Source organism: Kogia breviceps, chromosome 2, assembly GCF_026419965.1.
Source record: "Kogia breviceps isolate mKogBre1 chromosome 2, mKogBre1 haplotype 1, whole genome shotgun sequence".
NCBI classification, from domain to species: domain Eukaryota; kingdom Metazoa; phylum Chordata; class Mammalia; order Artiodactyla; family Physeteridae; genus Kogia; species Kogia breviceps.
In genome coordinates this window covers 151,356,267-151,371,151 of record NC_081311.1, presented here as the reverse complement: position 1 = coordinate 151,371,151, position 14,885 = coordinate 151,356,267, and the positions used below count along the sequence as shown (strand labels likewise).

The 14,885-nt window shown below is 37.1% G+C and overlaps 1 protein-coding gene across 11 annotated transcripts in view; it reads right to left on the bottom strand.

Moving 5' to 3' along the window:
• The window catches only part of DNAJC10 (DnaJ heat shock protein family (Hsp40) member C10), a 95,052-nt gene that overhangs the window by 24,919 nt on the left and 55,248 nt on the right, over nucleotides 1-14,885 (bottom strand). For 6 of the 11 annotated variants that reach the window (XM_059054587.2, XM_067026427.1, XM_067026426.1 and 3 more), the window contains 3 exons: nucleotides 11,859-11,978; nucleotides 9,966-10,070; nucleotides 6,030-8,850 (listed from right to left, as the gene is read on the bottom strand). In XM_059054587.2, the coding sequence (XP_058910570.1) occupies nucleotides 8,839-8,850; nucleotides 9,966-10,070; nucleotides 11,859-11,978 (237 nt within the window). In that variant the 3' untranslated portion in view covers nucleotides 6,030-8,838. Of the gene's footprint in view, nucleotides 1-6,029; nucleotides 8,851-9,965; nucleotides 10,071-11,858; nucleotides 11,979-14,885 lie in introns of those variants that run through there. The other 5 variants (XM_067026421.1, XM_067026422.1, XM_067026423.1 and 2 more) reach the window with 1 other exon arrangement.

Below are 14,885 nucleotides of genomic sequence, written 5' to 3'. Positions count from 1 at the left end.
ACCTGTGTCCCCTGCATTGGCAGGTGGATTCTTAACCACTGCGCCACCAGGGAAGTCCCCTTTCACTGTATTTTTGAATTAGGTTTGATGATAATTTGTTGAGGATTTTTGCCTCACTGTTCATTAGGGATATTGGCCTGTAATTTTCCTTTCTTATAGTTTCCCTGATTGGTCTTGGTATTGGGGTAATGCTTGTCTCCTAAAATGAGTTTGGAAATTTCCCTCTTCTATTTTTTTGGAAGAGTTTGAGAAAGGTTGCCATCTGGTCTTAGACTTTTGTTTGTTGGAAAGTTTCTGATTACTAATTCAACCTCCTTACTAGTAATGGGTCTGTTCAGATTTTCTATTTTTTTATAATTCAGTCTTGGTAGATTGTATGTTCTAGGAATTATCCATTTCTTCTCATTTATCCCATTTAAAGTTTTGTCAGTTTTATCTTTCCAAGAAACCATCTCTTAGTTTCATTGATCTTTTCTGTTTACTTTTTAGTCTGTTTCATTTATTTCTGCTCTGATATTTATTTCTTTCCTTCTACTACCGTTGGGCTTTGTTTGCTCTTGTTTTTCTAGTTCCTCTAGGAGTAAAGTTAGGCTGTTTATTTGACACTTTTCTTGTTTCTTGAGGTAGGCTTTTTATTGCTGTTTGCTTCTTAGAAATGCAGCATTCCATATCTTTTGGTATTTTGCATTTCCATTTTCATTTGTCTCTTTTTTTTTTTTTGTGGTACGCAGGCCTCCCACTGCCGCGGCCTCTCCCGTTGTGGAGCACAGGCTCCGGACGTGCAGGGCCAGCGGCTATGGCTCATGGGCCCAGCCGCTCCGCGGCATGTGGTCCTCCTGGACCAAGGCATGAACCCGTATCCCCTGCATTGGCAGGTGGACTCTCAACCACTGCACCACCAGGGAAGCCCCTCAAATTATTTTTTTATTTCTTCTTTGACCCATTTGCTGTTCAGGAGCATATTGTTTAATCTCTGCATATCTTAAAATTTTCCAGTCTTCCTTTTATAATTGTGTTCTAGTTTCACACCATTGTGGTCAAAGGATATGCTTGATATGATTTCAAACTTCTTAAATTAAGACTTGTTTTGTGGCCTAACATATGATCTATCCTGAATAATGTTCCATGTACATTTGAAAAGAATGTGTAGTTTTCTGCTTTTGGATGAAATGTTCTGTAAATGTTAAGTCCATCTGGCCAAACGTGTTGTTTAAAAGTCCAATGATTCCTTATTGATCTTCGAAGGTCTGGAAGATCTATCCATTGATAAAAGTGGGATATTGAAGTCCTTTACTATTATTGTATTGCTGTCAATTTTTCCCTTTAAATCTGTTAATAATTACTCTATATATTTAGGTACTCCTATGTTGGGTGCATATTACAAATGTTATATTTTCTTGTTGGACTGACACCATTATTATATTATTTATTCTTTATTCTATTATTTATTATTTATTATATTCTTTGTCACTATTATTTGCTTTGTGCTAAAGTCTATTTTCTCTGGTATGAGTATGGCTAACCCAGCTTTCTTTTGGTTTCCATTTGCATGAAATCTTTTCCTATCCCTTCACTTTGAGACTATCTGTGTCCTTAAAGCTGAAGTGAGTCTCTTGTCAGTAACATATAGTTGGGTTTTTTATTTTATCCATTCAGCCATTCTATATGTTTTGATTGGAGATTAAATTCATTTACATTTAGATTAATTATAGGTTGGTGAGGACTTACTAATACCATCTCTTAATTGTTTTCTGGCTATTTTGTAGTTCCTTTGTTCTGCTTCTCTGTTGCCTTCATCTGTGAATTGATGATCTGTAATGATATGCTTTGATTCTCTTTATCTCTTGTGACTCTACTGTAGGTTTTTGCTTTGTGGTTACTATGAGACTTACATAGATAATCTTTTATATATAACAGTCTGCTTTATGCTATAACAATTTAACTTCAGTAACCTACAAAAACTACCCTTTTACTTCTCTCTCTTATGTATTTGATGTTAAAATTCACATTTTTTCTTGTGTATCAAATTATTGTAACTCGGGCTTCCCTGGTGGCACAGTGGTTGGGAGTCCGCCTGCTGATGCGGGGGACGCGGGTTCGTGCCACGGAGCGGCTGGGCCCGTGAGCCATGGCCGCTGAGCCTGCGCTTCGCAACGGGAGAGGCCACAACAGTGAGAGGCCCGCGTATCACCAAAAAAATAAAATTAAAATAAAAAATTGTAATTCATTATTTTTGTTACTTGTCTTTTAACCTTTGTAACTAGATTTGTGATTAACTCACCAGCATTAGAGTATTCTGAATCTAATTATATATTTACCTCTACCAGTGAGATTTATATTTTCATAAGTTTTCCTGTTACTAACTAGTGTCATTTCAGTTCAGCTTAAAGAATCCCCTTTAACATTTGTTGTAAGCCTTGCCTAGTGGTGATGGTCTTTCAGCTTTTGCTTTTCTGGAAAACTCTTCTTCAATTCTGAAGGACAACTTTGCCAGGTAGACTATTCTTAGTTGGCAGTTTTTTGTTTCTTTCAGCATGTTGAATACACCATGCTACTCCCTCCTGGCCTGCAAAGTTTCTGCTAAAAAAATCTGCTTATAGTCTTATAGGGGTTCCCTTGTATGAAACAATTTTTTTTTTTTTTTTCTTGCTGCTTTAAAGATTCTGTCTTTTGCCAATTTAGTTATAACTTGTCTTAGTGTGGGTCTCTTTAGATCATATTTAGAACTCTGAGCTTCCTGGATCTGGGTGTCTGTCTTTTCCTAGGTTTGGGAAGCTTATAGCCATTATTTCTTCAAAATTTTCTGCCCTTTCTGGGACCCCTATAATGCAAATACTGGGTTGCTTGATGGTGTCCTATAAGCTATCTTTACTTTTTCATTCTTTCACTTTTCACTGCTCTGATTGGATGAATTCCACTTTTTTTCTTTGACTTCACTGATACTTTTTCTACTTCATTTAGTGTACTGTTGGCCCCTCTACTGAATTTTTCTGTTCAGTTATTGTATTCTTCAGCTCTGTAATTTTTACTTGCTACATTCTTTCTTACATTTTCTGCATTGAAATTCTCACTTTGTTCATGCATCATTCTCCTGACCTCAGTGAGCATCTTTATGACTGTATTTTGAAACTTTATTAGATAAATCACTACCTCCATTGCATTAAGGTCTTTTTCTGAGGTTTTATCTAGCTCTTTATTTGGAACCTAGTCCTCTGTTTCTTCATTTTCCTTGACTCTGTGTTGGTTTCTATGCATTAGGTAAAACCAGCTCTCCCAGTTTTGAAGGACTGGTCTTGTGTAGATGAACCTTGTCATTTAACCATGCCCTAGCTCTTGGCTCTCACATCTTTGTGATCTTCCAAGCAGACTTCTTTGTTCTTAGTGGCTCTCAGTAGTGGAGAGTGTACCAAGACCTGTCAATGTCCCAAAGGGGATGGATCTCAGTCCTGCACTTAGATGCAGGCTGATTGGAAACTATTCCCAGGCAGCAGCTTTTAGAGTATGCAAATATACCTCTTAAGACTGGGGATGGCATTTCTGTCTGCTTTCTTTGCACTGAGGCTTGTGGGGAACTGCTTGTTTGCTACAGTCCTATGGGATCCACAAGCACTGCTGGCCACCAGAACCAGGTGTTCAGGGGATGTCCTCTGGGTGGCAGCCATAATAGCTGGGGTGCCAGATATTTGCACAAACTCCCTCTCTGGAGGTGCTGGTGATCTGGTGTGAGGCAAAGGGAGCACACAAAGATGGTGCCTGACAGCCTCCATGGTCTCTGTAGAGTAGTAATGTAGTGAGTCCCTAGGAGTGTGTTAACGTAGAAGACTGCTGTTCAGGCTAAGGCATTTAAGATAAGCAAATAGACCTGTTCCATGTAAAGACTGGGCAGTTTCAGTATGTTCCCTCTGTGCTAGCTAGGCCTTGTGGAATTAGCCATGGTGAGTCTATGCAATCCTGTAAGGAACTGCTTCTCAGATTGCACTAGCCTTGTGGGTCTCAGGGAGGCAAGCCCTGCTGGCTTTCAAAGCTACATGCTTTGGGGGCCCATCTCTTGGGTCCAAGTCTTAAAAGTTGGAACACCACCTGTGGGGTCTGAACCTTTTGATCCTCAGGGAGAAACTGGTAGTCCTGAGTTCCCTCTTGGTCGTGTCATTGTGCCAGGTGGGGTTTATGGTGAGATAGTGTCTCAGCCTTTCCTAACCATTCCAGTGTGGGTTTTTTCTCATTCACCTGATGTGTAAGAGTTGCTCAGCTAGATTCTAGATTTCTTTCAGAGGGAATTGTTCTGTATACAGCTGTATATTCAATTTGTCCATGGGAGGAGGTGAGTTTGGGAGTCATCTTGTACTGGAACCTACTGATTATTTTTAAAAAAATATTTTACCTTCTCAAGATGTTTGGAATAGCAGTAGTTTAATAATGAAGAATTGTCTATCACTTGTTAGACCAGAGGGCAGACTGATGAAGAACACATTTCTGGGTTTTCTTCTTTCCTACTGTGTCTGGTCATGAGGACCAATCTCAGGTACTAAGTGTATGGTTTGTCTCAGGAGCCCTTGATGGACCAAGTTTCTCCACATGCTGGGACCCTTCTGTTGGACTTTTTTTCTTTTCTTCTTTTTTTTGGCAGTACGCGGGCCTCTCGCTGTTGTGGCCTCTCCCGTTGTGGAGCACAGGCTCCGGACGCGCAGGCTCAGCGGCCATGGCTCACGGGCCCAGGCACTCCGCAGCATGTGGGATCCTCCCGGACCGGGGCATGAACCCGCATCCCCTGCATCGGCAGGCAGACTCTCAACCACTGCGCCACCAGGGAAGCCCCAGGACTTATCTTTTCTACTGATGTATTTTACTTACCCACTTTTGACTCTTAAGCAAACCCTAATTTAGAGCAGCACAGACCTTTTTGCATATGATTACTAATTTTTAGGACATCAGGCTACTAAACAATTCACTCAAGTGACAAGATAATGCAATCAAGTGGTCAAGATACCACATTCCTGGATTTAATATTGATATGGGACAGTTTGGCATCAGCCTCTATCTGTTATTCTGGTTAGTTTCCGCTCACAAAATATATCCAGCCACTAACAAGGGGATTGGGTGACAGTACAGTTGACCCTTGAACAATGTGTGGGTTAGGGTTGCCAACCCCCAGCACAGTCAAAAATTCATGTGTAACTTTAGAGTTGGCCCTATGTATCTGAAATTCTGCATCCATGGATTCAACCAACCATGGATCATGTAGTACTGTAGAACCTATTCATTGAAAAAAAATCTTCATGTAAGTGGAACTGCACAGTTCAAACCTGTGGGTAATTTGTACAAGAACCTAAACGCAAATCTAGTGTTAAAAAAAAAAAAAAGACTCAAGCCAGTAAATCACTAACATCTTTATGATCAGTAATACATTTATACTTAGCTTGGTGGTTGACCTAAATTTTCTTATTACTCTTACTAAAAACAAGATTATTCACCAGAAGAATTCGGGTACATTTATTTTAATTTTGGCTGTGCAGCATGGCTTGCGGGGTCTTAGTTCCCTGACCAGGGATTGACCCTGGGCCACGGTAGTGAAAGTGCCTAGTCCTAACCACAGGACCACCAGGGAATTCCCATTAGGTACAGTTAAAGTTTTGGTTTATATAAAGTGGTATACTACCAGAAAGGTTATTTCCTTCTCATCTTCAGAATCAATTTTATCCTGCAAGTATCATTACAGAAAATTTTAAATGCATTTTGTTAATTTAAACTTTGTACTATTTTTTAAACAGTCATGATGGACTGAATATGAGACATTTGAGTTTGTTGGTAGACCGAAGAAATTAGACTATTACACAAAAATTGTTTAAAATGGCTTAAAAACACTACCTCTCCATTAAAAACTTTCTTATATTAAGTATCTTTGTAAAAGGTGTCCCACAGGAAACAACATAGTAATGCCTTTTCTAATAACTGTACACTTCAAAGAAAATTCCTGCTTTGAATACAGTTAGAAAACAAGGACAAATTTAAAAACCTTTAAAATATTAAAATAGTTATTCTGAGTTATTTTATTTTAAAATCTTAATCATATCCTTAAAATGAAAAAGATATGAAAGACATTAAATAAAATTTGGGAAACTAGAACAGGCAAGCATCATTAATGCCCCAAATGCACATTCCCAACAGTGTCACATAACCACATTAAACATGTAATTTTCAAGTCTAGCTGCCTGATAGAATGCACTCTGGTCTGCGAGAAATGGTGCTGTGTTACCCAAGGCTAGCTGCACACAAAAATGGTGCTGCTGAGAAAAATGCCATGTTTTACCTGGCACTCTAGAGGTGCTCTACTGCACTAATGTGGCCGTTAGAACTTTTAATCCTATCAGCAGTTTTAAAATACCCAATGATACTGACATGATTGCAGAAAATTCTGATGCATGTTACTTTTATGCTACATGTTACTTAACATGTCTCCCAGGTAGTCCTGGCTTTTGAGCTGATTCTACGGGCACATACCTAGGCCCAGTTACAGGATACATAATATTTACTATTTCATTTACTGCCTAAGATATTTCTCAACCAGTAAGTTTGGCATTCTATTTATAGGTAATGGTACAGGTATCTATAAGCTTGTTTATGGGTCCCATGTCAGAATTGTGAATTTATAGACACTAGGGAGACAGGGACTAAGCCTTGGGTTTAGTTTACTTTTGCACACTTCTCTGTGTCCAGCATAGCGGTACTCTCATAATTGGTACAAGTTCAGTAAATATTTACCAAAACTTCTTTAGGCATTCCATTTTGGAATTCTTGTAGAAACAAGCCAATTTTGAAAATCTTCTAGGCTCTGAAAATTTAATAAATGAAAGGCACTTGCCATTACTGATCATAAGTAATAATAATAAAAAAAAAGGTGGTGGGGCTTCTCTGGTGGCGCAGTGGTTAAGAATCCGCCTGCCAATGCAGGGGATATGGGTTCAAGACCTGGTCCTGGAAGTTCCCACATGCCATGGAGCAACTATGCCCATGCGCCACAATTACTGAGCCTGTGCTCTAGACCTCGCGAGCCAGAACTACTGAAGCCTGCATGCCTAGAGCCCGTGCTCTGCAACAAGAGAAGCCACCACAATGAGAGGCCCATGCACCACAACGAAGAGTAGCCCCCTCTCTCTGCAACTAGAGAAAAACCCACGCACAGCAATGAAGACCCAATGCAGCCAAAAAATAAATAATTTTTTTAAAAAGGGTATAAAATTAAGGTTAGAAGTGGTGACTCTTCTGTATGTGCCCACGTGTGTAAAGTAGAATTCAAGATAAGTTAAAAGATACACAAGAAACAATATGGGAGAGACTATGAAGAATAGGGTTACACTTGAAAATGAAAAAAAAAATCGATTACTTTATGGATAAACTGCAGTTATAAATTAACCTTTATGAGGAAATTTTGGGGAATGGGGTAAAAACAAAACAAAACACACAACATTCTCCCAACATAATAAAGCATGATTCGAATAGGTTTTTGGGAAAACTTAAGTTTAAGAAAAAATCTGTTGACCTCTTTTGATCAATTGGGATTTTTACCATTCCATACACTCTGAATTATAACTAAATAACTACATGTTACAATGTTTTGTTAATGTGCAAGGAAAAAAATTTGGATTCTTTGAGCCTGAACAATTAAGAAACGAAAAGATCCCATCCTTAAATTTTTATACTTGATTTTCTTAACAAAATTAACTTCAGTTAGGCCAATATTTATCTGAAAATGGCAGCCTCCAACAGTAAATAACTGGAATAAACACAGCATCATTATGAGCTTTAGGGAAACAAATCTACAAAGTTAATTTTTCCTTCTTGAATAATAAAGATTGGACAAGACTGAAAATGAAAACCATGAAGGAAAAAAGGCAAATGTAAATAAAGGATATGCATCAAAACAAAGTCCAGAAGTCAAAAACAGATATTAGAAAGATGCTTCAAAAATCAATAACCATCACAGGGAAAACATTATGAAAGCAATTCAGAAAATAAATGAACACATATCTTTAAAATACAGAAATATTTGGGATACTCTACACTGCCCAGTTAATTGCTATAAATATTTTTTCCCCTCAGGTATATATGGATACTATAGAAATCAATAGGATTTGTTTACTTTCTGTTATAAAATTTTTTTCTCATATGTGAAAAATTAAAAACAATTCTTCAACCTTTAGAAAAGGAAAGAAAATGAATCTCTTCACTATAATACAGCATGAAAATAGGGTATCTGTTTATTTTCCCACATTTTGAGTATGTTTTTTTAAATGAAATACATGGTCAGATAATCAATTTCAGAGATTTTTTTTAGGAGAACAGGTGACTGAAAACCAAGTTCTCTTTTCAGGCCAGCCACAAAACTTGAATTGATAAAGTACACTTTGTATAACTTAGCATGTACATAGATCATAGAGCAGGCTCATGTTTGAGCCAGCCAGCCTAAACATCTTTCTGTGGGTCAGCAATCTGTGGCCCATGGGTTGAATGTGGCTTATGGCCTATTTGTGTACAGCCTTGAGGCTAAGAATGGTTTTTACATTTTTTAAAGGGTTGTAAACAGAATATAAACAGAGAATATGTGACAAAAGAACCATCTATGGTCTACAAAGCCTAAAGTATTTACGATGTGGCCCTTTATAGAAAAAGTCTGCAGACCCTTCATTTATATTAATGTTGTACAGAATTCAAGCAGTGCAATTACAAGTCCAAGATAATGTTCATTTATTCCCATCCAGAACATAGTAACATTCTGAAAAGGTGTGGCTTCTGATGTATTCTGTCAATTTCTTTCCAATTTTTTCTTCATTTTCAACATCATTAAAGTTCATCCTACAATAATAATGTAAAAGTGGTTGAATTCCTTTCTCTTTCAACATCTAATGTTAAAAAGAAGTTAAAAATAATAAACTGACCTAAGTTTTACCTTTTCAAAAATACTCAATATTCTTATTTAATAAATCAGATGAAGTATACCTCACCTGTTATAACAATGGAAAAAGTATCTCACAATTCTCACCTGCCCATGGCAGATAATACCAATTATAACTTACCACACTTTCAAAGTCTGATGTGCTCTATAACTTAATTTCAGTTAGCATATTCTACTTTATGACTATTTTCGATTTCAAATGTTTCACTTGAGATAAGTCACAATTTTAAAAATAAAACATCTTGAGAAAATGAACATAGCCAAAATATCAGAAAAACATTTTTGTTCACTGAAACAAAAAAAAGTTTCTTAACTATCTCTTTTCTATCTTTTAGATTTGGATAAAACATAATTCTTGAGGTAGGTTGTAAAGCTTCCTATACCAGGGTCTGTGGTTCTAATATGGATCTATAAAGCCAGACATCTCTAGCCCTCTTCAGAGGCTGTGCTGTTCTTTCGTCTTTTCACCTTATAGGGAAAGAATCCAAGAAACCTCTTGTGTGACTGTATTAAATTCCATTCAGAAAGCCCTCTAGCATTCGTAAACTCTTTGGTCTGTTTCTAAATGTCCTAGAATGATACTGATTTAAAAAAGAAAAATATGAATAGCCCTCTGAAGAATAGCAGGAAAGAGGCTGCAATGCTTCTTCATAGATTAATAATTCAAGGGTGGGGGGCAAGATGAATACAGGTTTTAATACATCCTGACTATACCAAGAACAAAAGAAAACTTGCTATCCAAAGTGTTATGAGGCTCAAATCAGTGCTTTTACATTTGAACAAATTTTAATAACTTATGACCCATAGTCACTATTTTTTTGTTAAATGGTTTTGTCCCAATTTCTAAGCAAATGAGTGTCTAGAGGCTAAATTTGTCATATTTTCCAAAGAAGACATTTCTAACTACCTTACTAATTTTTGAAGCTTCATTTTACTGTTTATTAATACATATTCTATATAGTAAGAATAAATTTAAATACTGTTTGCCAAAGCCAGCTCTAGATTTAGTCCTTACCTTATTTCTCTTTCCATGATTTTGGAGGTTTTCCAATTTTTCATATATTAAGGTAGTAATCTCTTTTGCATCTCTGGAATCTATATCCTCTCCCCAAGTATTTCTCTAAAATTGAAAACATTCTTCTTATAACCTTTTAAGTATCTAATCAAAACATGACATTTCCATCTAAGAAACTTGATTAAATATTCCTTAAAAACTTCAATTTCTTTAAGGAAATGCTGCTGCAAAAGCAGTTAACCAATAGTTTACCTGAAATAAATACTAACAATACTTTTATGGAAACATGTAAATTAATACCTTGATTAAAATGCACTGCTAACTCCAAATGCCTCAAAACATCTAAATTGTTTAAGATGTCCCCAGAGGACTCAAAACATTCTAATCTAAAGTTATTGGCTTAGACAAAACCTTGACCAACTACAACAGTGCAAAGCAATGTATATTTCTGGTGCTCATCTGCCCACAGCAGGAAGGTGGCTAAAAAGCAAGGGAGAGGACAGGTCAATCCAAGCCCGCTTATTTTGGATCTGGAGCCACCTGTTTCCTTTTTCCTGGTGGGAACTCCAAACTGTATGCTAGGATTTTGTTTCTGTGTATAGCTGCTCACCTGGTTTGAATTTCTCACTTCAATCACCATTCTGCTCTGGCCTTGTCTGCTAGACTTCTGGATTCTACCCCTGCCTTTCCGTTTGGATGGGGATATTTTGGGTCCCAATCTTATCCTCTGGACACATGGTAACATCATGTTTTCAAACAGCTCCCTGTATGGCCTGGTTAATTCTGTGACTGCTCATTATACTGATACTTCCCTAACATCATTCTACCTGAATAAGATACCTATTTATGTCACCTAATTCTCAGGTGTTCTGAGAACTGGGAAGCTAGTGACTCCAAAGGAATTAAGATTCAGGCTCTGGTATAAAGCTCCTTTACTATCACTGAGTTCTGCTTACCCCAGACTGTTCTTAAGACAGAGATAACTTCCTCATAAATCAAAATCCTTCACTGAAAAATCTAGACATTTGACAAATCTACATTTCTGAAATTCATCATCTAATTTCTTCAGCTCTATTTCAAAATATATTATAATCACAAGTAAATAACACAAGGTCTTAATCTGATATTCTTAAAAAGTATATATTAAAACATTTGAAATTATTTCAATGTTTCATGAGAAAACATGAATGCATGGCAGATATTTATTTTTATCACAGTTCTACTGTCAAAAATGTCTTATTATTTTACTTGGGAAGACAGCAAAGGTCATGAGTCCTTTCAGTTAGCAATTATACTGGCTGAAAGATATAAGCTTTTGTATCAATGACCATAGAGACCCACTGGTAAATGCCAAGTTTTCTTGTTTAAGGAAAAAAAAAAAAAAAGCATATTGTCAGTGGCCCAAAAAAGAAATTATGAACGAACCATGGAACCCTAACTTTTATTTTACAGTCTAAACCATTAATAAGTATTCCTCAAGATAAATGCTCAGGTACTAAGGCTATTTCAAAAGTATTATGACAGTATTCTCTTAATTTTCTCTTTCTTTCCTAGAAAAACTAATTATAAAAATAATATATATTAATTCTATAAAAGTAGGAAATACAAAACTTCACCGAAAATAACTACCTTGAATTCTACCACCCACAGAAAACTACTATTAGTATTTTGGTGTGTCTATTTAGTAGTTCCCTATTCAGGAGTATAAACATTTTAAGGCAATGGAGATCATATCAACTGTGAGGCAGAAAAATCTTTTAAAATCACTTGGTGTGCATGTGAAAAGAAGCTTGTTTCAGTGACATGCGGTGAAATTTAAAATGACAAAGGGAAAGAAACTAGAAAAAAGCGTTACCTGCTAAAGGAGGCACGTAGAAGAAGGCATGTACATACCTTTGCCCTTTCATAAGGATAAAATTTAACAGTTGGATAGGCTCTGATACCAGCTTTCTGACAGGTCTGAGCATAAGCTTGACAGTCTACTTTTCCAGCTTTCACTTTTCCTTTAATCATCTAAAAGAGAAAAATATGCTCTGCTATTCTCTTTGGCATATATTATTCTGGCAACCACAAAGCAATATGATACTAAAAATTTTAAATATATATAAATCTAAGGATTTGTTACTTAAAAAAAAACGTAGTTTTAATCATTTCCATTCAAACAAGATTGCTTCCAAATTCTTACTAGCTCTGAACTCTTATTTACCTAGCACAGCCCCGCCAATAGCAAATAAACTCTCCTTTGCCTTATCAAGAAAATTGAGAAGCTTTATCCTGAACTAATTCTTCGCCTTCCTCCTGTTACCCACATGTGTCTGTCACACCACAAACATCTCGGATTCTGTCCTCATCTGCTGAGGAAGCACTCTTCCTCTTGTGGAAGGCTGACTATGTCTACATTCTCTGGTCCCTCTCTCTCTGAGCTCTTTCTCACTCTTCAGTATATACACATATGACCAAAAAAGAATTCCTTCCTTAATTGCACTGGTTCCTCTAGTTACCACCCTGCTTCTTTCTTTCTCTTTTTGAGCAGTTTGTTCTTTGACCACTTCCTCATCATCTACTTATTATCAACGCATTTTAGCTTGCTTCTATTCTTACTGCTCCCTCCACTGAAACCACAAGAAGTTCACCAATGACTTCTACTTGGCCAAACTGAATGGACAATTTTCAGTCTTCTTAATGGGTATGTCACTACTGACCACACGTTTCTTCCCTCTTTTCTTTCTTGGCTTGTCACTATTCTCTTGGCTACTCTACTCCTCTGGGTATTCTTCCTCATTTATAGCATGGGGACCTCCTCCTACACCCAGCCCTCAAATTAAAATGTCCAATCACAGATCCATCTCTCATCAACAATTGTTTTCACTGTGAAAAATCTCCCAGGGAGATTTTATATACCTGTATGCTGCTGAACCCTATTATTCCCCTTGATTTCTGTCAACTATGTACTGGCCTGTTTCACTTAAATAAGCACCTTAAACATAACATTTCTAAAATGAATCCTTTTGCCTTAACCCACTACTCCTTCTGTCCAACTATTCACTCAGTTCAGGCCAGAAACTAGGGCCATCCTAGACTCCTTTTTCTACTATACTTATCACAAACAAATACTAAATCCTAGTCATTCTTATATCTCTCTTACACTTGTTCCATTCTTTCTATCACCACAGCCATAATCCTGGTTCAGTTTATCACCTCTCACTTCAGGACAATTAAAATATCTTTGCTACCTCTAATTTTGTCCCCAAGGCTGGGGTACTCAACAGGTGGACTAACTTGTGCTAGGGCACCAGCAAAAATGCATGCAGAAGCATGTATGCACACACGCACGCACGTGCACACACACACACACTCAGTGAAAGTCAGAGAAATCTAGTTGACTTGTACTTTAGGTTACAGAAGGACACCATATTGTTTTTGGTGCTCTGATCTTTCTCTGATCTTGATGGCCCATTCAATGTGATCCTTCTAAAATATAAAATGGATCTGACATATCCAACAGTTCTCTTCCAATGCTTATATAGAATACATGCTGAACAGTATGAAAACAGTGAGGAAGAGTGTACATATGTGAATAGTGTAGGCAAACAGACCAAACCATCTCCTTCTTGCCTATTTAAGAGCCTCAGTTTTTGCCACTCTGCTTCTGTCTTTATCTTCTGGTAATCCTGGACCAACAGTGGAGAAGCCTGAACATGCTCCACTGTCTTGTGTCCCTGTATCTTTGCAAATTATGTCTTCTCTGTTTAGAATACTCTCTAGCCAACCCTTTCAAAGAGCCACACTCCTAGTCATGTTGTAATTCTCATCTCAAATACTAACTTTTCTGTGGAGCCTTTTGTCTCCTCCTGGCATGACTGTGACCTTCTTCTTCCCATACTCGTTTCACTCTAATTTCACTATAGTAATGATCCTATTGATTTATATATATTAATTTGCATTTTATCTTCCCACTAGACTAAAATCTTATTAAAGACATGGCATTTTTGTCTTTCCATTTTTTTAGCCCTAATATTTGGCATAATGCTACTTGGTGCTTAGGATTTGCTGAATGACCTTTTTAATAATTTTCTGCTATATATGCAAGATATTGCTGCATTACAAAATATATAATTAAGTTTTTAAGGGATAAGGGAATAAAACTTTTGTTAGACTTATTGGAGAAAAAGGAAGTATAAGAGGAAAAGAAGATATAAGTAGAAAAAAAATGAATAACCTCTTATTTCAAAGACCAGTCAATAACTAAAACAATGTTTTATGGCTCCATAGGGCTTCTGAAATCCTTTTGCTAAAAATTTCCCCCGGCTTGGGATGTTCAGCTTTTGTTTTAGACTGATGGAACTGGTACTGACTTTCTCATTCTAATGAATATTTCATAGCCAAAGGCAAAATTCCTTGAGTATAGAGGTGAGGAAGCTATCGTTCTGGATGAGGCCACTCACAGGACTGTTATGACAGAAACACCAAAACAGACTGCATTTAGTTTAATTTTATAAGCGTTTACTGAGTTAAGACACGGGATATAATGTATCTTGCCCTCACAAAGCTCAAAGTTTTACAGAGGAGAAAGATATCTTAATATATAATTAACATGCATCGTATAAGCCCACTGATGGAGTACCTGATATCCAGGTGACACTGCTTAAGTGGGAAGGTTAGAGAATACATAATGCCATTGGAGCTGGGTTTTGTACGATAGGGAGAAAAAAAATCCAGATGACCAAGGTAAGGAAAAGGCATTTTAGAGAGGAAACAGCATGTACATAAGAGAACCTGGAGAACCTGGAGTACTTTGTTGTGCTTGGAGTGTAAGGTGTGAGGTCAGGGAGAGAGAGAAAGCTGAAGAGGTCAGAAGGGTCACATCAGAGATTTGTAGTCAAGGATGCAGGTCAAGTAATGTGGTTAACAGGAAGCCAG